Source organism: Alexandromys fortis, unplaced genomic scaffold (genome assembly GCF_014885135.2).
Source record: "Alexandromys fortis isolate MF-2015 unplaced genomic scaffold, M_Fortis_MF-2015_v1.1 scaffold_27, whole genome shotgun sequence".
Lineage (NCBI taxonomy): Eukaryota > Metazoa > Chordata > Mammalia > Rodentia > Cricetidae > Alexandromys > Alexandromys fortis.
In genome coordinates, this window is record NW_026067952.1 from 14,280,839 (window position 1) to 14,307,532 (window position 26,694).

The following is a 26,694-nucleotide window of genomic DNA, read 5'->3' on the forward strand; positions in this document are numbered from 1 at the left end:
CTCCCTCCCTCCCTCCCTCCCTCTCTCCCTCTCTGCTCTTCTCCCCTTCTCTCCTCCCTTCCATAACCACTAAATAAATTTGTTCTTTCATTGGTTAATCAATAAAGAAAACTGCTTGGCCTGATAGGTCAGAAAATTAGGTAGGTAGAGTAGACAGAACAGAATGCTGGGAAGAAAGGAAGTGAGCCAGATGCCATGCCTCTCCTCTCCAGGGCAGACGCCATGGATCCAGCCACCAGGTCAGACATGCTGAATCTTTCCCGGTAAGACACCAGCTCGTGGTGCTACACAGATTATTAGAAATGGGTTGATCAAGATGTGAGAGTTAGCCAGTAAGAGGCTAGAGCTAATGGGCCAAACAGTGTTTAAAAGAATACAATTTGTGTGTTGTTATTTCCGGGGCTAAGCTAGTTGTGAGTTCAAGGTCAACCTGGTCTACAAGAGCTAGTTCCAGAACAGCTGGGGCTGTTACACAGAGAAATCCTGTCTGGGGGGGGGGGGGCTGCTCTTGCAGAGGACCTGGTTCCTGGTTTTGATTCCCAACACCCACACGAGGTGGAAGCTCCCTGTTTTAGGGGATCTGACACCCTCTTCTGGCCTTCTTGGGTGCCAGACATGCACAAGGTACACAGACAGGCATGCATACTAAACACCCATACACACACAAAAAAGATAAAATTTAATCACAAGCTGGGTGGTGGTGGCACACACCTTTAATCTCAGCACTTCAGAGGCAGAAGGCAGTCAGATCTCTGAGTTCGAGGCCAACCTGGTCTATAGAGCAAGTTCCAGGACAGCCAGGGCTACACAGAGAAATCCTGTCTGGAAAAACAAACAAAAAATTTAATAATGAATCCAACCGGCAGTGACTTAATCTGTGGATGAGCAGAGGCCTCATGATCTAGTCACCCTCGAGCATTGCCTCTAGCTAGAGACCAAACCTTGAATACAGGAAGCTTTTGGAAAGTCACTTCAAATCCAAACTGTAGCCCCAGGGGAGCTGGTGAGAGTTCCCAAACTGGACTTGGTGCCTGGAGGTGAATTCAGATAAAGGAGGCTTGGCAAACACTCTTTGAAGTTTCTTTCTTTTTTCTTTTCTTTTTTTTTTGTGCAAAGTCTGCAGGTCAGAACAAGAGGATGCCGGTGAGCCTGTGAAGGTGAAGGGTTGCATATCATCAGGGGCTTTTGGAACCAGAGCTGTTCTCAGCGCTCCTGTCCCCGGCTCTGGGTTCTAGATGTCCAAGGCTTACATTCTCCTCTCCTCAATGCGGGGGCTGTGATCTCAGCACTCAGGACATGGGGCAGCATTGAAACTGCCTGGGTGCGCAGAGTGTGAATCCCAGGTCAGCCTGGGCCAGACTGAGACCCTGCCTCAGTGACAACAAACAAGAACAAAACTTTGGACCAGGCCTGGCAGCACACACTTTTAGTTCCTGGAAGCAGAGGCAAGTCTATATTTCTGCAAGACTACATAGTAAATTCCAGGCTACCCCGAGCTACACAGTGAGACCCAGGCCCAAAAAAACAAACAAAACTGGCGTCAGGTGAGCAGTGGTGGCACAGGCCTTTAATCTCAGCATCTGGGAGGCAGGGCCAGATTTCTTGAGTTCAGGACCAGCCTGGTCTACGGAGCTAGTTCCAAGGCGACACAAAAAATACTGTCTTGAACCCCCTATCAAAACAAACAAAAACAAAAAACCCTCGGGTCACTTAATGGGTTCTATTTTTGTTTTGTGTTTGGCCTGTTTTGTTTCTGTGCTGGGCTTCATTCAAACCCAGGGTAAAGCCTGTGCTCCACTCCGAGATACACCATTAGGTCTCTACAGTTCGATTCACAAGGCAGCTCTGTTATGATTCGAATAAAAAGTGCCCCTCACAGGCTTGTGGTGTTAGCTCCTGGCCACCAGGTGGCGGTACTATGTTGGAAGGTTCTGGAAACTTTAGGAGCCGGCACCTAGCTTTAGGAAGGTAGGAGGTAGGTCCTTGGGAAAATCTTATCTCTGCTGCTTTCTGCTGTGGACCTTCCCACCTGTCCACCATTATGTAAGCTCTGCTCCCCATGTCCTCCCCACCATGATGGCCTCAACCTGGAGAAACAATGAACCAAAACTCTGTCAGCTGTTTGTTTAGTCACGTGAGAGAGGATTTCACATGTAGCCCAGGCTGACCTGGAATTCTGCAGTTGAGGATGACCTTAGGTTTTGTGTGGTGTTGCACGTCTAGAATCCCAGCACTTGGAAGATGATTCCATGAGGATTAAAGGTTCAAGAGCATCCCCAGCTACATAAAAGAGCCCAAGGGCAGTCTGAGATACTGTTTTGTTTTGTTTTTTTTGTTTGTTTGTTTTGAGACAGGGTTTCTCTGTGTAACAGCCCTAGCTGTCTGGGAACTCACAAGGTAGACCAGGCTGGCCTTGAATTTACAGAGACCCACCTACCTCTGCCTCCCCAGTGCTGGGATTAAAAAGGCACGTGCCACTGCAGCCCAGAAATATGTAAGATCTTAATCAGAGTTCTGATGTGGATGGAAGTTTCTGGATTCTAGTGTGCAGTTATCTGAGTACCTGGATACATACCAAACAGCAGCGCACACTCACCCCGGCATTTAATACTCTCACAGTCCATTAGAGGCCGCTAGGATTCAGGCTGTCTTTTACCCAATCGGGGTTTCTCGACCATGCGGGCGCAGTTCCAGTTCTTTCCGAGAGGGGGCGCAAATAGCCAGCGATAAACCAGAGCCCACACGAGGGCCCCTGGAGAAGGGTGAGTATATGGTTCACCTCTCAGCAATTTCCCCTATTCCTCTCCTGGCTTAGAGATGCCGGGTCTTAAATCCAAGCATGGAACACAAACACAATATGTAAGCGTGATCCTTCTGTCTTGCCTCGCCTCATGTACAAGACACAACGTAGGTTTTGTTGGAGCCTCTAACAAGAACACAACATACAAATTTTACAGACTGTACAAAGAAACCTGTGAACTCGAAGCTAGAACTCTTTTGAGTGAGGAGCCTTGAACTTTAAGCTTCTTGGGTCATTTCAGAGTAAATGAACCTCAGGCTGTATATGTGTGTATATTGATATATTATTTATTCCTTCACTGTCAGTCTTTAGCTAAGAATGGAAATTCCTAGATGGTACCTAGTCTTGCTGGAATTTAGTTCCGGCAATCTGTTCCCAGTGCACGGGAAGAGCTTTCTAACTACAGGATGAATAACAGTTGGACACCTATAAATTTCCTGGTAGAAGCGACAGCAGCTTAGCCTGGAGCTCAGGCTGTGTAGGTTTGACTGCGGGAATCTCAGAGCAGCGGGTAGAAAGCTTGCGATGCTGGGGAGCTGGGCCGAAGAAGCAAACATCCGATCAGAAATGGCACGGGGACTGGCTTTCCTGCTTCCCTCTTGGCACACAGCCAACCTCTCATCCTCTCCTAACCGCTCCTTGCACAAGACCCTGATGCAACCCTGTACGGGCCTGGGGCACCTCTCTTGGGGGAAGCTCTGGGAAGAAGGTTTTGCAAGAATCGGGGGCAGGAAGCAGAGCCAGCCAGGGTGGGGTCAGAGAGATAAGGGAGCCAGGCCTGTTCCCCCGACCTGTGGTTCCTCCTAGCCATGTTTCCTCTTCCCTTCCTTTTCCAGGAAAGTGGTGCCTGGTCCTCACCCCAGCCTCACCCAACTCCTGCCTGGCCCGTGACTCACCTCCTTTCACTAGAAAAGCGAGGCAGGATCTGAGGCCTGCCTACCACTTGGGAACCCAGCTATGTGACCCTGGCCATTAGGTAACCCTCTCCGGTTGGAGGTTCTGGCATTCAATGCTATTGCTGGGTGCCGTGGCTGGCTCATATTTGTAATCCTAGCAAGTAAGAGTCTGAGGCAGGAGGACTGCCTTAAATTCAGGGCCAGCCTGGGTAATAAGGTAAAGCCTTGTCTCAAACTCAAAACAAGCCAGGCATAGTTGTAATGATAAATAAAAAAGAAAGGGAAGTGGGTACCTTTCATTGGGCCCTGCCCAGGTATGCCATTAAACAAACACGCCATGTGCAACAGAGTTAATGAAAGAGTTGGGGTGGGGGGAGTGAAAGAGAGAAACGCCATGTCGGATTGGGGACATGAGAGAGGAGGCAGACAGACAGACGAGAACAGGGAAGAGACAAGAGAGCGATCCGTGCCTGGTGGGCACTTTTAAGGGGTGCACATGCTACACAGCCGAAGGTGGAAAGGCACCTCTGACGGGATGACGTAACTATTTTGGTGACGGAGGCAGGCTGCTGCCGCGGTGGAAACTAACAATTGGTGGCACACACTTTTGATCCTAGCACTCTGGATGCAGAGGCAGGTGGATCTCTGTGAGTGTGAGGCCAGCCTGGTCTACAGAGTGATCCAGAAAAAAGGAAGAAAGAAACCAAGCAAACAATAAAGAAAAATGTCATTAAGAGAAAGTCTAAGGCCTGGCGGTTGGTGCACACCTTTAAACTCAACACTCGGGAGGCAGAGACAGGTGGAATCTCTGTGAGTTCAAGGCCATCCTGGTCTACAGAGCAAGTTTCAGGACAATCAGAGCCACACAGAGAAAACCTGCCTCAAAACCAAAGCAACAAAAACTCAAGAAACACGACTGGCCCCTGAGTTAGGTAACATTGTCAGGGCTTGATGATCCGTCAGTCTCCAGACAGGACCAGACCTTCCCATAGAATTTGGTTGCTTTCCACCTGTCTTAAGACCTATGCCTAGCTATTGTGACCCGTGTCCTCTCAAAGGAGGTCACTCAACTTGATCCAGGACATCTTAGATACAGAGGGAGCCTGGGTTATTGCTACCTTTCCTGATTCCCATAAGATTTTGTTCTTGTTGTTTGAGATAGGGTTTCATGTAGCCCAGGCTGGCCTCAAATTTGTTATGTAGGTGGGAATTACCTTGAAGTCCTGATCCTCCTGCCTCAGTGCCTCAGTTTGTATTCAGAGGCAGGAGGATGCCATTTCAAGCTGACTTGCTTGTGGGAAGGCTACAGAGTGAGCTGCTGTCTCAAAAAAAAAAAAAAAGAGCTAGGGATGTGGTTGGTCAAGGGACACTTGTCTAGCATGTTTGAGGCTCAGCCTTTACTATTGTTGCTATTAAATTGAGTTTAAGGGGTGGAGAGCCAGCTTAGCACTAAAGTAAAGGCTAGGCTCTCAACCAAAGTGAGCAGGAGTTTGCACTGGGTCACTAAGGGGTTAAATAGGTGATGTTTTTAATATTTATGTATATGTAGTCTCTAATCACTAAGACTCAGTATAGGAGAAGGCCCAGCAAATACTAAGCACTATGTGTTTGTTAAATAAAGAGGACCCTAAGTCTGCACCCAAGGAACTTACCCTGTGGTTCCTCTTCAGTTTTCGCTCTGATCCTAGCCACCCCACTGGGAGGGTTTGAGATGTTAATGATTTCCAAAGGAGAGCTTGGTTTGTGCACACACACACACCACACACGTTGGTGGCCTCTGGCCCTGGGTTTGGGGTTCTCTCTCTCTCTCTCTCTCTCTCTCTCTCTCTCTCTCTCTCTCTCTCTCTCTCTCTCACACACACACACACACACACACACACACACACACACACACACACACACACACACTGGTGGCCTCTGGCCCTTGGTCTGGGGTACACACACAACTGGGATATGTATACACATTGGTGGCCTCTGGCCCCCTCCTTCCTTGGTATCTCTTATGCAAGCTGCCGGCGCCCGCCCGGTTCCCAGGCCTGGCTGCAGCTGCGGGCGGAGGGGCAGGGCGGGGGCGGCCGCTGTTTGTCTAGCGCGGCCGTGCCAAAGTCGGCGGGCCCAGACAGCCAGGCGCCTCCGTACACCTGGGGATGCTCAGGTTAAATAGCTCCGCATTCCTCGGGCCCAGCTGATGGAAACGCTCCCAGGCCGCTGCGGAGCCGGCCTCCAGATGGGCTGGGTCCGGGCCAAAGAGGAAGAGAGGGAAACATGGAAGCCAGAGTGTGCCTGGATGGCGGGGTGGGGGTGGGGGGGAGTGGCCAGGGGCGCAGCGGCCCCTTCCTGGGCTAGAAAAAGGCTCTGCAGGGTAGAGGTGCACGCGGGGGGGAACACGCCCACGTCCCGGTGGGTGGGCTTGCAAGTGTGTGTGGGGACTCTCACATGGTGAGGAAGTGGGTGCACACATGTGTGCCTCCGATTAATAATTTCTAACTGTCTTATGTACCAGGCAATGTGCTAAACTCTGTGCTGGATTCATTTATTCTGGACAATTCTGTGAGGTTAGTACTATAAAACTGCCAGGTGGAGAGGGCACAGCAAAGGGTTTAACCACCTACAAATTCTACACTGCTTGGTCAAGTCCATCAAATGCTTGAGGTCTTTTTATGTAGCTGGCTTAGTGTTAAACTTAATGTAAGTGCTCGGTAAATATTTCCAAATTTTATTTTTGTTCAGCGTATTTCTTCAGTGATATAATTGGGCTCAGAGTTTTGCCTTTAACCTCAGTGAGGATCCATGATGTCCTTCAAGCAAAGGAGCGGGTCTGGCTCCTGGCTCTAGGTATTGTTATTGGGTTTTGATCCTTATTTTGTAATTTGAGACAGGTCTCCCTGTGTAACTCTGGGTTGCCTGGATCTAGCGACACGGACCAGGCTGTCTGGCACCATGCTTTAGTATAACTGGTTGATTTGTTAGTTCTTATTATGGGGGACAAGGTCTTTGCTTTTCCCAGGACTCCATTTCCCCATGGGAATTAACCTGGCAGAGATACTTGAAGGACGGTGTCCCCAAGGTCTAACTCACAATTGGCCAGGGAGTTGGGAACTGTACTTGAGAGAAATGGTTTGCCTAAACACAGCTGCCCCACCGTTGCCCTAGAGCAGTGGTGGCCTAGAAACGCCAAGCAATCTACAGTTACAAAGGAGCCCAGTGTGGCTCTACAGCCCATACCATGCACACTACCTACCAACCCAGAGCCAAGCAGGTAGGAGGAGCACAAAGCACCCAAGCAGAGCCCAAAGGGCTGGAGGGCACACCCTCATCTGCAGGACCCATGCGCTCATGTGTGCCCTGCTACCTACATACACTGCCCACCCCAAGCCTGCACAGCGGAGATGCCCGTCTCCTGCAGAGATCCTCAGGTCGTACCCAGACAAGCCCACGTATGTGTGCATTCCCCCTTTGAGCACAAAGCCACACGTCCAGGTAGAGAGAACCCGAGTGGAAAGAAACTTTTCTACTTGTCAGGAGTTGGGGACATGACTCGCCCACACAGTAGCCTAGGGAGCAATGTCGGTCTGCTAGCATAGCCAGGCCAGGGTGAGGGGGTTGAGTTCAGACCCAGAGCAGGTGGCCCTGCAGCTGTGCACGGCCTAACCCTGCCAATTTCATCACCCACTTGGACAAGCCTGAAGCCCTAAGGCAGCCTGCTGGCATCCAGAGAAAGGTGGCTCAGCAGGGAAGGGGTGGGGGGGAGTCACACAAGTCTCCCTTCAGGCAAGCTATGACCCTATGCAGGCCCCTTTCCCTAGGTCTCAGCACAACACAGTCACACACCCACCCACCCCTGCCATTGACAAGGAAATGAATGGTCCAGTGACCTGCTTTTCCAACTTGAATGGCTTGAATACTCCCCAGCCCCGAGCAGACCAACCCAGCGGGTCCATCTGCATTTTAACAACCTCCCAGGGTGATCCAGATGGCCTAGGGACCACTTTGAGAAACCCTACTAGAGGTCTAGAGGATTTCATTTTATGACACTAGGGAACAGGGAAATGGCCAGGGATGAGGAAAAGAATAGTCATTAAAGACACCGGAAACACCCATTCAGATCGGTAAGAATGACAGTCCAGAGGTGGCCCTCCAATTCCCGCTTCTCAACACCAGCTGTGAAAATGGTCAGAGGTCACTCCTGCCCCAGGCCCCCCCATCCAAGAAGTCACTGCAACGTTATCTAAAGTATTTGTTTAATAACAACAAAAAGCCCACCCCCATAGAACTATTGTAAAACAATATTCTCAGCCAGTGATCATTGTAATATACAATACAAAACATTTCCTCAGAAATCTGAGAAGCACGAAATGTGACCATTTAAAAAAATGTCTGCTTTTCAAAAAATAGAAACACACGGGGTTGGTTAACCCCCTCCCCCAAAGTCTCTGGAGGCTGAAAGGTCTAAGGTCTTGGAGAGAGGGTGAGCCTCCGCTGGTCAACCCTCTAGCCCCCTGGCCATATCCGCCAAGAGTCCGGTGGCCGCGGAAGTCTTTCCCCGGGCTCCCTTGGAGAACCGAGAACACTTTATTCCTCTTGCCTCCAGAAGGGCTGGAGTCCGTCTGGTCCCTCAGCGTGTCGCTTCAGCGACACAAGATGCGATCGTCGGCTGGAACACATGCCGCCTGTGAACACCAGAGCGAGATAAGGCATGAGACAGGATGGAAGGATGATGCTGGCTCCACGATGAAGGAGCCAGCTATTTCCTATTAGGCGCCCCTAAATAGCCACGCACCCGAAAAGCAAGGGGGACATACTGCTAACCCCTCCCCGTGGCCTCAGTTTCCCCATTCACAGGAGAATAATGTAATGTTCCGACTCGGAGCTCACCTCGGCTGCCAAGGCACTGATCTCGCCATTCAGGGTGCTGAGCGGAGCCCGAACGGGCAGTCCCCGGCCTCCGGCTGACCCGACTTCGGATTCCGAGTTCAGCTCCAGCTGCAGGTCCCTGATGTAGTCGATAACGTGTTGCAGGATCTCCACCTTGCTCACTTTGCGGTTCTGAGGCAGGGTGGGCACCAGTTCCTTGAGGCGTGAGTAGCAGCCGTTCATGTCGTAGAGTAGGACGTTCACCTGCTGTTCGTCCAGCAGGGCAGGCAGGCGCGTCCCGGCGCAGCGCGAGATAGCTACGCTCTGCTCGGACAGACCGAGCACAACCTCGCCCGCGCCGCCCGCGGTCCTGCCCGCCTTCAGCGAGCAGCTGGGGCCCGCGGTGGCCGCGGCGCTGCCACTGGCGACCTTCATGATCCTGAGGACAGGCGGAGAGAAGCGGAGGTGCCTAAGAAGGGAGTGCAGGAAGAGAGCGCAGAAGTTGAAGGAAGGTAGTACAATGAGAGGGCTGTGCGCTGGAGCCAGGCTTTTATAAGGGCGGACCCAGGGCGGGTTCAGAACGTTCAAAAGCAACCAATGGTTTGTCTGGAGGCGTGGCTTAGCGCGCCCTTGAGTCCCAGCTCCGTGCACCCCTGGGTTGGTGGAAAGGTGATGGGGCTCAAGAACAGAGAGGGTGGGAGGGCTTGGGCAGAGCGGCTAGTGGACTCCTCCCGAAGGGAGCAAAGAGCCTAAGCCAATTTTGCGGATAACAAAAAGACCCCAGGAATCAGCTTCTCGTGGTCTCTCTCTCGCTTCTCCAAGTCTATTTTGCAGATGAGAGAAACAGAGACAGAGGAATGGCTGGCTCTGGGGTGACCAGTGGCTAAGGACTGATTTAGGATTTCCAGATGCTGTCAGAAGATTAGGTTATGATCTCCAGTTATCAAAGCTGAACTTACTTTTATATTTATTTATTTTTGAGGGTTTTGTTTTGTTTTGTTTGTTTGTCTTGAGACTGAGTCTCCTGTAACCTAAGCTGGACTCAGAATTTGCTATGTAGCGGAGGAGGATGACCTTGATTGATCCTCTTGGCTGCACTTTTCCTGGGGCTGAGAGTACAGGTGTGCTCTGCCATACCATGTCGAGACAGATTTTAAAGCAGAGCCTCTTTTACTCTGAACTTCGGGGCTGATCCCAATTTCCAGAAAATGAACCGTAAAGTCTTTTAGATCAGGACCTTGGTCCGTTGAACTGGGAGCTATACCAGAAACATCTGAGGACACAGTCTGAGACTGAACTAGATAGAAGGGTCGCTGCAGAGTGGGACGACATCCCCCAGCTCTACCCTGGGTTTGCAGCCTTTTGCAGAAAGGTCCCAAATCTACAGCAGCTGGGGTGATTTTTTTTTAAATTTTTTTCTCCTCATTTTGCTAGATTTTTTTTCTTGAAACCTTCGGAGTAAGCTCTCCCTCCCACAAAGCAGCAGCTGCAGAGATCACCCCCTCCCTTTCCTTTCCCGGGCTGGTCTGTGTCAGCGTCTCAACAAGCGGCTCAGACCGTTAGACGCCAGGCCCGTGACGTCACCCATTCATAAAACCCGGACGGGCTGTCAAGCTGGCGCCGCGCGGGCGGTCGCCATGGAGACGGCAAACTGGGCTGGAGCATTCCCCACTTCGCGCCCCCCTCCCAGGAGCCTGTCACCTGCAGACCTTGGGCGGGAGGCCTGGGAATGCGTTCCTCGTGGGTGCGGTCGCTGACCAAGGGTCAACTTACCTCCCCGCCCCACACCTGCTGAGTCTCCTCCACCCAGCCCCACAGCTCGGGTGGTTTAGGATGTTTTCTCACACCCTTCCACCCCAAACCCCTCACGACCGAGGCCCCTCCCCAGCTGAGTTGGATTCCCACACTGAGATTATAGGTGTGCTCTGTCGCGTCCTGTTCTGAGACATATTTTAAAGCAGGCCTCTTTTGTTCTGGACTCAGAGGCTGACTCAGTTTCCAGAAAATGAACGTGGAAGTTCCTAGGGTCCTGGTCCCCTGTTGAACAGAAAGTGATACCTGGAATGTCTTCCTTTAAAGTGGAGGAGAGTCTGAGACCTGAAAAAGATAGAAGGGTCGCCGTGTAGGTGCATGTTACGTTGTCTGGTGTCTCTAATACCCACAGACCAGTCGCTCTTTTTCGTAACTGGAGCTGTGGGAAGTTGGTCTTCATCTGTCCAGTTCTCTTTATTTACAAAAGAACTGGGTTAAAACCTCCCAGGACCCTTAGCTATTGTCCCTGAAACGTCTTCATATATAGGACATGAAGGGGAGGAGTTTATCCTAAACCACACATTGACCTCAAGCTCCAGGCTGGTGTGTGGTATAGGTAGGTGAGGGCCTGTCCCTCACTCGCCCTCCTAGAGAGGACAGGCAGGCCACCTGACTCCAGAGCCCTAGATAACCAGAGGCAGGAAACTGAGGCTCGTCACTTCTCAGTCAAAACTACCTTGAGAAAAGGATGAAATACTATATGCTCCCTAGGAGAGGGTGATGACCCCACAGCAACGAATTCATACAAGTACTTGACGGAACCAGGAATAGCCCAGTGCCTGCTGCACCTCAGAAAACCAGGAAAACTGACTAGTGAGACCAGCTTTAAAGGAGAGACTGTCACATCTGTAATCCCAAGCAATGAGGCAGAAGGATCTGAAGGATTAGGAATTTAATTAAGGTCAGCCTGTTCTAAAAAAAGAAAAAAGAAAAAGCAACATGTCAATAAGGAGCTGAATTCCCTCCTCCCCAACTCCTCACAGACTCCGGTGTTCCCCAAACAGCTAACAATCATATCATGGTAGGTTTGAACTTTGTACTGCTCAGAAGACTTGCTTGGGGTTGGTGGAGCTATGGCTCACTAAGTGCAGGAACTTTGCAGCCAAGCCTGGAGGCAGAAGTTCTATCTCCAGAAGCCACGTGGAGAGAGCTGAGCCCTGCAGGTTGTCCTCTGCCTTCCACATGCTCATCACTCATGCACAAGACACCTCCTCCTAGACACAAAATAAATAAAAACATCAAATTAAATAAGTAATTAAAAAAGAGAGAGAGTTGCTTAAAGGTCTGGAAAGGCACTGGGCCACCGGAGAAGGGAAATGGATTGTTAATTAATTGCTAACAACAAATCATTCATTACCCCACAGATCCTACTGTAGTCAGTTCCTGTGAAACCTACACTGACAGACACAGAGCTCCCCGCTCAGAGATATTCACCGCTGTGCTGTCTCAAGAGGCGGGCACATAGAGGCACCAGCCCTGCAATCCTAGCAGGGGTCTTTGGGAGCTGCGGAAGACAGATTGCAAGTTTGAAGCCTGTCTAGGTTATTCATTGAGTTCAAGGTTGGGCAGAGCAATTGAGGAAGATCTCAAATTTTAAATTTTAGGAGGAAAAATACAAACATTCAATTTGTTGATTTTGATGGGGCTTACTATGTAGCCCAGGATGGCCTTGAACTCGCAGAGATCCCCTCTTTCTCCCAAGTACTATGACTGAAGGCACGTACTACCATACCTGGCCCAAAATTTAAAAATTGTTAAAGGGTCAAGCCTGATGGTTTGCACCAGGAAGCCTAAGCGGCTAGGAGACCACCGCAGGTGGGAGGCTGATTTTGACTACAGAGTGAGTTCCAGGGCAGTCTTGGGGGTGGTAAGTAAGAGGCTGGAGGTATAACTCAGTGGTGGAATGCTTTTTAGCATGTGCAAAGACCTAGATTCAACTCTCAGTATCACCAAAGGCAGAGGGAGAAAAACTATGTAACTCAAGAGGATTGGCACTGTGCCTCGGAGGCTAAGAGAACAAGGCCGGCAACAGGTCTTTTTTCTTTCTTTCTTCCATCTCCTCCGGCAGAGCCTCATGTCTGGCCTCAAACACACCATGTAGCCAAAGCTTAAAGTTCATCCATAAACTCCTGACACTGGCCTCTGCATCTCCAAACCCCAGTGCTGGGAGTTCGGGTGTGTGCATGTTCTGAATGCATGTGTCTGTTTTTGAGACAGGCTCTCTCCCTGTGTAGCCCTGACTGGCCTGGCACTCTCGAACCAGGCTGGCCTCAAACTCATAGAAATCGGAATGATGAAATTAAAGGCACGCACCACCATACCTGTCTACGAATGTGTTTTTGAACAGAAACTTACATAGGGCTGTGGGTGTAGCTCCATGGTGCAGCAAGTGTTTAGTGTGTTGCAGGCCCTGGGTTCACACTCAATAGAAACAGGGAAAAGAGGAAGAAATAGATTGGAAAAGAGGGGGGGAAAAGAAAAATTTATTTCTATACTTCTTTGTGTAGAGGTCCACCTCACCTCACAGGCTTAGTTCCTACCTCTGGGCCCGGTGCTTGCTGAGATGAGATCAAGGCCAAGAATGCTTTAACACAGTAGGGAAAACAGAAATGAAGGGACAATTAGAACCCCAAAACTGAAGTCTGAGGGTGTGTAAGCACCCGTGTGTGCAGGCTCTGTATGTGGAGGTCAAAGGACAACTTGTAGGAGTTGATTCTCTCCTTCCACCATGGTTTCCTCCTTCCACCGTGGTCTTTTCCTTCCACCGTGGCTTTGGGGATTGAACTCAGGGTCTCAGGACTAGACTCCACTTAACTGTATATCTGATCTTCCTAAGATCTGGGATTATAGAGATGCCCCACCAAGTCTGCTTTATGCACCCAGACCCAGGGCTTTGTGCAACAGGGAAGTTCTCAGTGAGCTGAGCTACAGCCCTGCAGTCCTTGTATTTATTTTATGTATATGGATGCTTTTTGCCTGTGTGTACACCTGTGTACCATGTGAGTCCCTGGTGCCTGTGCCCTCTGAGGTCAGAAGAGGTTGACAAATATTCTGGAACTGGAGTTATGGACAGTTGTGAGCCACCACGTGGGTGCTGGGAACCAAGCCTGGATCCTCTGGAAGAGCAGCCAGTGCTCTTAACCTTTGAGCATCTCTTTAGCCCCCTAGTACTCTTTCCTTTTTTCTTTTTTGAGGTGTGACTCAGATTGGTCTCCAATTTCTGGGCTTAAGCCATCCTTCTGCAGCAGCTGGGACTGCAGGTGACAGTCACTGCACTGAGACCACCAAGTGCCTGGTGCTGGAACTAAGTGTGTGTCGCTGTGCCTGACAGTGACAGGGTGGAGGCTTCCTGGTTGGGGTGATTTCTTCTGTTAGATAATTTTCTTACTGTTGTGACAAAGTACCTTACAAAACGACTCAGGGAAGAACTGGTTTCTCTTGGCCCGCAGGAGACAGTCCTTCGGATTGGGGAAGGGCATGGCAGTGTGAGCGTGGTCCATCAGAGTGGGGAAGGCACGGCAGTGTGAAGTAGCCGGTCACCCCATATCCAGTCAGGAAACAGAGAAACAATGCCTGTGCAAAGTTCAAAATCCACTTTCCTTTTTTTTTTTTTTCCAGTCTGGGACCTTGGGTCTTCTCAGCTCAATTTTTGATATGGCTCTCACAGACACGCCCAGAGGTGTGTTTCTTAATTAGCTCTAAATCCAGTCAAGATGAAAACTTCCTCCCGTACTCTCTGGGAGGCACAGGAGAAGCATGCTGAATGTAGGCAGGGCACCATTAGGCAAGGCTGCAGGTGTGCCATCACACCTGCCAGGGAAAGCTTCTTCAGTGTGATTTCTGTCACAGGGCCTCCCTTTCTGTCATGCAAATGGCTCAGAGTGCTCCCTCTGCGTCAGGCCTTGTCCTTAGTATTAGCCTAAGCCTGAGCTCGGGAGGGCAGGGGCCCAGCTGTTCCATCCAGCGCTGTAGCGCTGCGATCTTTACAGGGCTCGCCCATCAGAGAGGCGCAGGGACCAGTCGCTGCAAGGAATCAACAGCCCCTGGAGTAAGCAGTCACCTCATGTCCTACCTACAGAATGGCGAGCTTAGAGCACACCGTGTGCAGGTGGCACGGCCTCTGTGGGGTGTAGGGGAGACTTTGCGGGGAAATCCACACTGCCGTGTGTCTCCGTGGACGAACGCACTTCCAGTCATCCCTCAACTGCCCTTTCCCATAGTCTTGGCTCTGGAGGCTCCAGGGCGGGCCTGTTTGGTGCCACGTGACCTAGTCTGGCCCTGGCCCGGCAGCTGCTCCCCAGATGTGCCCACAGCGAAGTCTTCCAGCAGCCAGGCCGGCGCCTCTGGGCTGGGACTGAGGGAGCTTTGGGGAAAGACCTTGGGCTCTGGCTGTCCCCACCCCTGCTTGTAACTAGAGACTACAGCGTTCCCCATCCCACCCCTAGGACTCTGGCTCAGCCAACACAGTGTCTGTGCCCATCTCACCAAGAACAGATCCCAAACTTATCCCCCTCACTCACCCCACCCCCACCCGACCCACGTCCTGCCCTCCCATTTCTCTCTCCAGCCTTTGCCTTCCTCTAACCAGCTCCATCCGGCCGCCTCGCAGCCCTTGCCCTGGATGTGCCCTCAGCCTAGAGCACTTACCAGGCAGATCTCTGCAAGGGTGTCACCCCGAGGTCCCAGGTCAAAGGTCCCTCCTCACTGGAGACCTGGAACACCCTCGGCGATTCTCTTTACTATCTAAGTGATCTTTGTCTTGTGCTCTCTTTCCCACTTCCTTCCTGTTCCCATCTTCCGCCCGTGGCACTGTGAGCTTTAGAAAGCAAGGAGGATTCACGGGGCAGGGTGAACCTGTAATCCCAGCACTCAGGCAGAGGCAGCCAGAGAGCTGAACGCTTCTGGCCATCCTGGATCGCATAGTCCGACCCTGTTGAGGGGGTCAGGAGAGCAGGATCAGTGAATCACTGAAGAAGTGCATAGCTCAGAAAAGGTGAGCAGCTTGCTCACAGTCACCCAGCGTAGTACTTGGAGCTGAATACATTTTTAGATAAATTGAGTTAAATAATGAATTGTTACCCTAAGGCCTTCAGTTTGCTCATTTGCAAAATGAGGACAAAAATTGAACTTGGGTCTGTGAGGATGGCACAGTGGAAAAGGGGAAAGGCGCTTGGGGCCAGGCCTGACTGACAAGCTGAGCTCTGTTCTTGGGACGACCCCACACGAGAGAAGGTGAAACCCAGCTTTTACAAGTTGTTCTGTGCCCTCCACACAAATGCATACACTCTAGAGAAATAAATAAAATATAATAACAAGATTAAGTTTAAAAGTTGAACTTAATCCAGAGTTAGGGTTAATGTTTAGTCCCATTTTAGAGCCGGGACAGACAGTTTTGTATCTTTTCTGGGATCTCCTTTATCTAGCCCCCAGATCCAGCAGGAGGTTGTGGCCCAAGGGGGTTGAGGGAGGTGGAGTGGAGGGGGGGGGTGGTTTGCACAATGAAGTACGTGAAGGCTGTGACCTCTCTGACCTTACCACTCACGGAATCATCTCTTTCTGCTCTGGACTCAATTTCTCCATCTGCACAATGGGGTGCATAGCCAGCCTTACCCTAAAGGTTCTCAGCTGGGTCTCTGGGTGGTTCTAGGGAGTGTGATGGCCCAGGCCTGGACCCACATTTTACCATCCACCCTGGTTTCCCAAAGAGGCCCTAGAACAATGGGCGGGAGTCTGGAGCCTGGTAGTCTGGGCCCCTCCCCAGGTCCCTGCAGATGAAGGGGGTGGGGCCTTCCTGTGGCTGGACAAAGGGCTGCTGCCACCATCCCCCAGTGTCTCCAGTGACAAGGAGAAAGGGCAGAACCTATGCCAGGGAGCTTCTATCTTCAGCTACCAAACCCTAGGGCAGCACACTGTTGTATGCATACATCCACACAGCAGAATATAGGTGGACCGATCTAGCACCACATGAGTGTGCAACAGACACAGCCAGCACGACAGCAGCACACTTGTACACACAACCAAAGGGGCAACCTGCCAAGATGCACATTAACATGTATCTACAAACACCACTACAAAAATCTACACAAAGCCAGCACACTGGAAAAGACACTCAAGAGGCGACACACAAACCACAGAATGGTTGCCCTCATCCCAGACGCACACAGCACATGCAGCCAGCCCAGGAACCCAAACAACACACAGAGGGACACACCTTTCCTCCCCTGCACCACCCGGATCCACTAGCACAACACACACTTCCAAAGAACCATCCACAGCCTGGGCCATAGCTTGGGGCAGAGCGTGGCTGGAGCACTCAGGAGGTCCTAGGTTCCATTCCCAACACTGCAAAACCAAAAGGAACCAAGCACTCACTGGCCTCATGTGCCAGCATGCGGGAGGCTTCTGAAAGATCACTGGGAATTGGAGGCCAGCTCAGTCTGCATAGTAAGTTTCTAAGTTCCAGGCCAACAGGGGCTACATGCTGAGTGAGACCTTGTCTTCAAGAAATAAAAAAAGAAAAGTCAAAGCAAAAATGAAAACATCAAAAAACAAACAAAAGCCTCCCAGTCATACCAAGGCCCATAGCTGTGACAAGAACTCCTCTTCGAGGTATCTATCACAGTGCTTCTGCCCGGCCATGTCAACCCATACCAGGATGAAGATTCCATGTTGGCTGGATGATAGCAAGCAACTGTAATCCCACTACTTGGGAGGATCGTGAGTTCAAGGCTAGCCTAGACTGCCTATGGAGACGCTGTCTCAAAATAACAATAAACAAAAACAAAGAACAGATCAATAGATTCTAAGGAGTTTAAAATTAAAACAAGCAAAAAAAAAAAAAAACCCAAAGACCCCCCCACACTCCCAGCCGCAAGCATTTGTACTCATGCACAGCCCCTTGGCCCCCAACATGAATATTTACTTCAGAAGGCCTCAAAGGCCCCACAGACACGCAGCCATAGCTACCCAGACCTCAGGAGTCTCACGCCCACGCATGCAGGCCTAGCTCTTTCCCAGGACTGTGGTGTAGGAGTTAGCCTGACCCTGGAGTGTAGTGGGGCTCTCAGGCTGCAGCCTAAGCAAAGCCCAGCAGAGGTGGGAGGATGGGACGAGGAGATTGCACAAGAGGCCTCTGGGTGGGGCCCCAGCGGTTTCTGCTTCTGCGTGCACCCACTGGGGACGGACAGGAGCCTCCAGAGCATTCATCAAGGAAGCAGCACCCCTCCCTCCCTAGCACATGACCTGGCCTTCCTTTGACTCACCTGCCTCCCATACACCTGGGTTCCCCCTCCCTCTGCTCCAGGGCCTGGAACCAGGGGAGCAGCTGAGGTTGAGGCTTTCATAGGACCCCACCCAGCTCCCTGCCCATCCTTCAAAGCATTGAGCACCCCCTTCCTGTCTTGCTCCACCCAACCTTGAGTATCCTGTCACTAAGGGGTGGCACCTCCAGCTACTCCCTCTTCTCGGGGGCCCCAAGGAAGGACGGCTGGATTCAGACACTATGTGTGACTCACCACAATGCCTTCCTACTTTTCTTTTTAAAGTACCATTATCATTTTACCGAGGCCAAAGCGGTGATGTACTAGTTGAAAGCTGGTTGAAAGGAAGTTAAGACATCCAGGAAGTTGGACTTGCTGGCTCACACCTGCAATCCTAGCACTTGGGAAGCTGAGACAAGAGGGCTACCTTTAGTTCAAGGCTAGCTTGAGCTACATAGTGAGTTCAGGCCAGCCTGGGCAACAACGGGAGAGCTTGTTACAAACACCACCACCACAAAAAAATAGTGAAGAAGACATCCGGGGACATTTAAGGAGCTTTTATTCTGGGTGTCTCAGGGGCCCCAAGAATCTGTTTGACTCCACAGGACTGGGCCAGATGATTTTGTCACGTCTCTGTGTCCTTACCTGTGAGAGTACGGACGGCAGATGCTCCACCTCTGTGAGGGTGAAATGATTGGGCCAGTGAGGGTCTTGGAAAAGCCTCCAGCAAAGTCAGCCTTCAGTACACGCTGCGTTTTATTTCTCGCTCCCATAACTATGCTATCTCTCTTCGAGGCTCTACCATGGCCACTTATTCCACAGTAACTCCGTGGCTCACACTTGCACCACAGGGAACGACTTGGCTCCATGACTTAAGGGAGCTCCATTCGTTCAGCTGGGAGTAACCAAATGGGAACAATTTGGGACACACAGATGCTGTCTGGAGCTGGCCATTGTCACCTCAACAGCACACTTCATAGAATCGTGAAAGCCCTATGTTCTGAGTAGGGGAAACTCCTGCAAGAACACTATCTATAGTGCCTGTGTACTCTTCACGGCGGATTCAGTAGCTCTGAAACTCTGGTCCCTGTCTGGGGAGCTCATAGTCTGGTGGGAGAGACAGACTATAATGAGGCCATCATCTCTCAAGTTCCCCAGGTTGTGATGGAGAAACCCAGGGGTCTATGGGAGACAGTCCACAGAAGTCAAAGGGGTCTTCCTGTCAGAGGAAGCTGCTGCCCCATTGAGGCAAAAGTTTCTAGACATCTGCAGAGCAATGGCCACGCCACACTTCAAAGCCCTTTCAAGGCAGGTAATTTAAAACACTGGCGACAGTGTGGGAGAAGGAAACCTCTGGTCCTCTGCTGGTGGGCGTGGAAACTGGTAGGATCGCTCGTAGCTCTGTGGCAGCAAGGAGTAAAAGTGAACATTCAAATACCCTGTGACCCAGAGGCTCGCTGCTTTCACTCCCACGGACAAACCCGGAGTCTTTCACACCACCCGCTGCAGATGTGGGCTGGGGCCCTGGGCACTTGCCCAGTAGCCTCCAACGGAATACTCCTTGTCCTCCACAGGACAGAAATGAAGTGACAATGGCCAACTGTGCAACATTCCATCTGGGCATGCTAGAGGGATGAGGGCACTCAGCAGATACACGACAGACTCTTGCTAAGGGCAAATGCAGAACGACAGGAAAAACAAACACAAAAACCTCTCCAGCAACGCCAAGATGTTTCTGTACAGCAAAGTCTAAAGCAGTACTTTTCAACCTGTGGGTCATGTCCCCTTGGGGGTCAAATGACCCTTTCACAGGGGTCGCAGAGACCATCAGAAAACACAGATGTTTACAGTAAGATTCATAACAGCCAGGCAGTGGTGGCGCTCGCCTTTAATCCAAGCACTCAGGAGGCAGAGGCAGGCAGATCTCTGTGAGTTTGAGGCCAGCCTGGTCTACAGAGCGAGTTCCAGGACAGCCAGGGCTGTTAACACAGAGAAACCCTGTCTTGAAACACAAAAACAACAACAGCAAAAATAGAAGCACGGCCTAGAAGAAAACATGCTCAACTCATGATAGACAATGGATGTAGGGGTGCTCCCCAACCAGCCTTGGAGGAAAGGGAGTGCTAGGTACAGGGGCAAAGCTCTCTGGAGTCTGATCAGTCCTTACAGAAGGAAGAGGAGGGACTGGCTCCCTGGATAGCCTATACTGCTCCAGTAGGAATCCCAGCACCACACAACGGTTTACAGCCACCTGTAATTCCTGCATGGGCACTGGCATGAATTTATCCCTCCCTGACTCCACCATAGACACGCAGCTCATACATAATAATAAGTTAAAAAAAAAAAGAAAAGAAAAGTATGAGGTGGCTAATGATGTAGCTAAGTTGGTAGGGTGCTTGCCTAACATTCATGAGGGCCTGGGTTTGACCCCCAGTACTGCATAACCTAGGCATGGTGGTCCGTGTCTGTGATGTCAGCACTCGGGAGATGAGGCAGGAGGATATGAAGCTCAAGATCATCCCCGTCCATTAAGGTAGCAAGTAATTGCCTGTGCCTAAACTCTAGAGGTAGGGTAGCAAAGAAACCCAGTACAGGACAAGTTAATGGCACCACCTCAAAAACAACCAAAAACCTAACCAACAAAAACAAACAAACAAACCAAACAACCAACCAAACAAAAAACCCTACAACCAAGGCCAGTCACTTCCGGCCCAAGTCTTCACTGCTCAGAACTGAGACAGACCTGGACCTTGGTCCCAACTGATCCTGCTGCGATTTGGGACTGAGTAAGACCGGGCCTGGAAGAGGTTCGCACCCCGGCTTTGTTATCATTCCCTGCCAAGGCACCGGCCAGGGCAGATGGGATCCCGGACTGCGCGCGCTGGACGTGGGAACGGACCGGCCTCCAGGACGAGGCAGGGCACAGATGGGGCGGGCGCCGGGGGCGGCGGCAGATGGGTGCGAGGCTGGCCCCGGCTGTGCGACAAAGGCGAAGGGCAGATGTTTGTGACCAGATGTTCGCGAGAGTGGGGCGGGGGCCTGGGAAAAACCTACAGAGCAGTTTCCTGCATCCTTCCCTCGCGGTCGTTGGGGAGGGCCTGGGAAGCCAGGGACCGAGATCCGGGTTTCAGGGCTGATGTGATCCTGTGTCTCACTCTGGGTTCACCGCACCCACACCCTGCACCGCCGTTCCACCCTGATGCAGAGAGACACAGGAGTCTGTGGGTGCAACCACACTATCCTGGCTACAGCGGGTCTCGAAACCTCCTACTGAACTCTGGCAGCCACTTGTACAGAAGCTGATCCAAGAATCGCCTGCCGTGAGGGTCTATGAGCCTGGAGGTCTTCAATGGTAAAGACTGGACCAAAGGCACAGCCGGTAGTGTGTAGCGACTGTGGCTAGAATCTAGAATCACAAAGTCTGTGGGTCCTCTACACCATCCCTTCTTTAGTTCCTTGTCTGCCATGACTTTAGGAAACTTACCCAAGAATCAGTGGGGAGCCAGCATGGTGTGGAGACAAACCCATAATCTCAGCTCTCAGAAGAAGGGTCAGAGGTTAAATGTCATCCTAAGCTAAGAATTGTCTTCATGTCCTGGTCATATGAGGCCCCATCTCAACAAAGCAAATTATCTGAAGGACTAGGTGCCAGGGCCTGGGCAGTGCTGAGATATTACAGAGACAGAAACAGGCTTTGTCCCGGGCAGTTTTTATTTTAGCGGTGGGGACAAGGAGATATGCAATATAAATGCATGACATTATCTCATATGAGAAATTACTACTACTGCTTTTGAGATCATCTTGCCATGTAGTCTGGGTTGGCTTGGAACTCAGGATACTCCTATCTTGTTGCCCCAGCCTCCTATCCAGGATGATGAGGTGCAAAAGATAAACAATCTTTTTTATCTTTTTAAATTTATTTTTATTTTGTGTGCATAAACTTTTCCTGCATACATGAAAGTGTATTCTGTGTGTACCTGGTGCCCAAAGAGGCCAGAAGAGGACATTGGATCCCCTGGAATTGGAGTTACCAATGGTTGTAAGCCACCATGTGGGTGCTGGGAACCAAACCTGGGTCCTCTGTAAAAGTAACAAGTGCTCTTAACTGCTAACTCATTTCTCCAGCTTAGTCTGTCTGTCTGTCTGCACTGGGGAGGTACACAGAGGAAGAACAGAAGTTTAAGGTCATCCTTAGCTACATAATGAGTTTGGGGCCAGACTGAATTGCATGAGCTTCTGCCTTGTCAGTTTTAAAGACTCAATGTGTGTGCATGTGTCTGTGTGTGAGTGCGCACGCGCGCACACGTGTGTCTGTGAGTGGGTGGGTGAGGTGGGGGCTGGAGAGATGGCTCAGAGGTTAAGAGCAATGACTGCTCTTCCAGAAGATTCTGGTACAATTCCCAGCATCCACATGGCAACTCAGTGCTGTGGCTAACTCCAGTTCCAGTGCCATTCTCTCACGAACATATATGTAGGCAAAACACTAATGCACATAAGATAAAAAATAAAATAAAAAAGGCCTGTGGGATGGTTCAGCTGGTGAAGGTACCTGCCACTCAGCCTGATGAACTCAGGTCCTTCTCTCAATCCCAGGGACTCACGTGATGGAGGAGGTGAACTGACTCCCAAACGTTGTCTTTTGACCTCCAAACCTACACACACACACACACATGAATAAAAATACTTTAAAATTTATTTATTTGTTTTTAGAAAAGGTCAGAAATTTGTTATGTTTCTTTGGAAGAGTGAGCTCCCAGCATGGTTGGGCAGCCAAGGGCTCAAGGAGGACTTGCCACAGTGTGGTGTCAGCTTGTTTGAGAGAGCAACCAGAAAACAGTGCTAATAAACAGCAGCTGGAAGAATGGCTGGATAAACTATGAATTCCTCGTGCCTCTGGGACCTCATGAGACAGCACTTTCCATTCAGGAATCTGTCCTAAGGATGAGTCCTCAAACGTGGGAAATAACGAATGTCTGAGAAGGGGAGCCAACTGGAAAAAGCTGCACAGCCATCACCAAGGCGAGGCTTGAATGATGGGGTTGTAGTCACTTGAGAGAATGAGGAACAGTGGAGCACGGAATGTTGGAATGTGGGCCTGAAATTTCAGCCCTTGAGAGGCAGACGCAGGAGATTACCTACACTACATAGTGTGTTCCAGACCAGCCTGGGCTACAAAGATAAACCTTTTTTTTTTTTTTTTTTTAATGAGACAAGGTTTCTTTATAGCTTTGGAGCCTGTCCTGAGCTAGCTGTTGTAGACCAGGCTGGCCTTGAACTGTGAGATCAGCCTGCCTCTGCCTTCTGAGTGCTAGGATTAAAGATATGTGCCACCACTGCCTGGCCTCTGAAAAACCCTGTCTTGAAAAAACAAACAAACAAACCCAAACAGCAACAACAACAACAACAAAATGGAAAACAAAAAAAATGTTTAATAAAATAAAATCTTAATCCCAACAAGAGTTTGCTCTTCAGTGGTGTTTGGTGCATGGCACAGCTGGACACCATCACAGCTGTGGTTCTAGAGCATTCCCACTGCCTCACAGGGCATTAGGAACTACTGCCCACGGGACCCACCCGGCCTCTAGTGTTCTGCCTAAGACTCGATATAAATGGAGTTGTTCAGGATGCACCCTCACTGACTCCTGCTTTTGTTTTCTGAGACAGGGTCTCTGTGTAGTCCCGGAACTCTCTCTGAAGACCAGGTTGGCCTCGAACTCAGAGTGATTCACCTATCTCTGTCCCGAAGTGCTGGGATTAAAGCTGTGTGCCACACACCTGGCTTGCAACTTCTTTTATAACATTAAGATTCTCAAGGCATCTCCCCTGTTCCTCACTTCTCTTGTTAAGCAATGCTAGGATAACTACTCCAGGACCTCTCGCGTGCATGCTCACCAGGCAAGTGATGGGGGAGAGTTAATTTCATTGGTTAAATAAAGAGACTGGCTTGGCCCTGAAAGGACAGAAAATTAGGTAGGTGGAGTAGACAGACAGAATGCTGGGAGAAAGAAGCCGAGTCAGGCAGTCGCCATGATTCTCCCACTCCAGACAGACGCAGGTTAAGATCTTCCCTGGTAAGCCACCTCGTGGGCTACACAGATTATTAGAAATGGGTTAGATCAATATGTAAGAGCTAGCCAATAAGAGGCTGGAACTAATGGGCCAGGCAGTGTTTAAAGGAATACATTTGTGTGTTGTTATTTCAGGTAAAGCTAGCCGTGCGGGCAGCCGGGTGCCAGGAACGTAGCCTACCGCTCTTATTACTACAGGCAAGGACTTCACCACTGAACTGCCTGCTGCACACGGAAGCAAAACTAGTTCTCTTTATATTTATTTTAGATTTTTTTTTTTTTATTTTTCAAGACAGAATTTCTCTGTAGCTTTGGAGCCTGTCCTGGAACTTGCTCTGTAGACCAGGCTGGCCTCGAACTCACAGAGATCCACCTGCCTCTGCCTTCCAAGTACTAGGATTAAAGGTGTGCACCACTACTGCCCAGCATTTTAGACTTTTTAAAAAATTTTTTAACTGTGTGTGTGTGTATTCCATATATATGTGAGTGTCCATGGAAGTCAGAGGTGTCAGCTCTCTAGGAGCTGGAATGACAGAGTGTTATGAGCTACCACGTGGGTGCTGGGTCCTCTGTAAGAGCAACAAGTGCTCTGAGCCCTTTTCCATGACAAAGTCTCCTGTCTCCAGCTAGCCTTGAACTTACTATATATAGCTCAGAGTGGCCTTCACGGTTGCATCCTTTTATTTCCATCTTTTGAGTACTGAGATAACAGATGTGTGCCACTGTATCTGGTTTCTATAGTGCTGGGGACTGGACCTGGGCTCCGCGCCTGCTAGCGGGGAGAACACTTTACCCAGTGAGCCACATTTCCAGTTGTAGAACACATATGCTTTTTATTTGTGTGTTTTGTTTTCAAGACAGGGTCTCAAAAACCTGTAACCCTGGCTGACATGGAACTGGATATGCAGGGCAAGCAGGCCTCAAACTCATAGAGAGCTGCCTGCCTCTGCCTCTGGAATGCTTGTATTGTGGGTGTGTGCTACCATGCTCACTAGAACATATTTCTTTTTTTCTTTCTTTTTTTTATTTATTTATTTATTTTGTTTTTTCGAGACAGCATTTCTCTGTGTAGTCTTGGCTGTCCTGGAATTCACTCTGTAGGCCAAGCTAACCTCAAATTCACAGAAATTCTCCTGCCTTTGCCTCCCAAGTGCTGTTATTAAAGGTGTGCATCACTACCCGGCATCAGAACATATTTTTTCTGTGTTATTATTTTTTTGTGTGTTTTTTTGATACAGGGTTTCTCTGTATAAACAAAATTTTAAAAAGTAAAAATACATAGAACATCCTTTTTAAGGGCACAGCTGGGTACGATGGTGTACACTTGTGATTCCAGCAGTTTAGAAGCAGAGGCAACTGAAGCAGGAGTTTGAAGTCTTCTTTTCCTACAGAGGGATTTAATACCAGTCTAAGATCCCCCACGTCAAGGGGCTGGAGAGATGGCTCATTGGCTGCTCTTCCAGAGGATCCGGGTTTAATTCCCAGCACCCACATGGCAGCTCACAACTGCCAACTCTAGTTCCAGGGGACCTGACACCCTTACACAGCCATGCAGGCAAAACACCAGTGCATATTTAAAAAAGACCCCATGTCAAAAACAAAAAGCATAGAAACACTGAAGCTGTTCATTTTTCTTTCTTTTTTTATTTATTTCTTTATTAAGCATAAAATGTACTGCTGGCAAGGAAGGCACCAGGTCTCATTACAGATGGTTGTGAGCCACCATATGGTTGCTGGGAATTTAACTCGAGACCTCTGGAAGAGGACCCAATGTTTTTACCCCCTGGGCCATCTCAGCCCCGTTTCTTTCTTTTTTTTTTTTTTTTTCTTTTTTTTTTTTTTTCAAGACAGGCTTTCTCTGTCTAGCCCTGGTTGTCCTGGAACTCAATCTGTAGACCAGGCTGGCCTTGAACTCGGGGATCCATCTGCCTCTGCTCCCAAGTGCTGGGTGTGCGCCACCACCCAGTTTGACAAACTGTTCTAGTCGGGTTTGGGATGGGATTCTATGGGCACCTCAGACGAGATGAGGACCTTCTGTTGTGTTGTCCGTGTTCCTGCTCCTTTGCTGGTCTGTGGTGCTGCCTTGCCTGTGTCGTGCTGACTAAAATGACAAACCCACAGTGGGACACTTAGAAACATGTTTAGCTTTAAACAGAGTGGAAGTCTTTCTTAGCTCACTCTCCTGACTGCCCTGAGCTAACCAGCTTGAAAGTTTGGGTGTGGACAGGAGGAGATAGATTAGGGAAGTGTGAAGATGCTATTTTACAAGGGGAATGGAGAGCTGGGGAAGCCAATGACTTCCAAGATCCCAGGGAATGGACAAAAATTTTGCTTCTGCTTCTAACTGTAGTTAACAAAAGTCCCTCATCCTTTATGTTGAGGTGGAATTGTATGTTTGAGGACTCATTTACTTCATGAGCATTAAAAGTCTTAGAGGCTATAAAACAAGTAGGAATAATGGCTCCACCATCACTTAGAGACCTGGCAAATGAAGTTTAGAAGCATCCAGAGCTCAGCACCTTGATTATGGGAGACCTTCATCACTATGGCATGAACCTGTAGAGTGGAGATATGTGGTCATCATCTGGTCATGCCATAATGCACTCTTCTGTTTTGTTTTCTGTTTGTTTGTTTTGCTTTTTTAGGCAGTCTAGGCTGGGTCTTGTTATGTAGTTTAGCTTGACCTGGATTCTAATTCTGGGCAGGCAATGAAGCTCGGTTTTGTATGCCGAGCATGTGCAAAGCCCTGTGCTCTATTCCTAGCACCACATAAACTTGGCACACTTCTGTAATCCCAGCCCTCAGGAGGCAGAGACAGGAGGATCAGGATTCAAGAACAGCTTTAGCCACACAGCAAATTCAGGTCTTCTGTTTTGTATTGATTTCATTGGTTAAATAAAGAAACTGTCTTGGCCCTTTAATAGGACAGAAAATTAGGTAGGTGGAGTAAACAGAACAGGATGCTGGGTAGAAGGCAATAAGGCAGATGCCTCAGGCAGACGCCA

General features: G+C 49.9%; 1 protein-coding gene and 1 long non-coding RNA gene across 2 annotated transcripts; both read right to left on the bottom strand.

Moving 5' to 3' along the window:
• Positions 1-7,920: 7,920 nt before the first annotated feature.
• On the bottom strand, positions 7,921-9,079 carry Id1 (inhibitor of DNA binding 1). The gene is made up of 2 exons (XM_050151079.1): positions 8,572-9,079; positions 7,921-8,366 (listed from the first exon to the last, which is right to left on the bottom strand). The coding sequence occupies exons 1-2, from the start codon at positions 8,983-8,985 to the stop codon at positions 8,325-8,327; spliced, it is 456 nt and encodes a 151-aa protein (XP_050007036.1). The 5' UTR covers positions 8,986-9,079; the 3' UTR covers positions 7,921-8,324.
• Positions 9,080-10,484: 1,405 nt separating this feature from the next.
• LOC126507057 (uncharacterized) lies at positions 10,485-17,740 on the bottom strand. The gene is made up of 3 exons (XR_007593410.1): positions 17,625-17,740; positions 15,010-15,292; positions 10,485-11,576 (listed from the first exon to the last, which is right to left on the bottom strand). It is a non-coding gene; the product is annotated as an uncharacterized lncRNA (long non-coding RNA).
• Positions 17,741-26,694: the final 8,954 nt, after the last annotated feature.

Excerpts from the sequence above, each read along its gene's own strand:
- Id1 (XM_050151079.1), bottom strand. The coding sequence starts at position 8,985 with ATGAAGGTCGCCAGTGGCAGCGCCGCGGCCACCGCGGGCCCCAGCTGC. Across the intron at positions 8,367-8,571 it reads TCAGTGCCTTGGCAGCCGAG|GCGGCATGTGTTCCAGCCGA; the intron begins GTGAGCTCCGAG and ends TGGTGTTCACAG.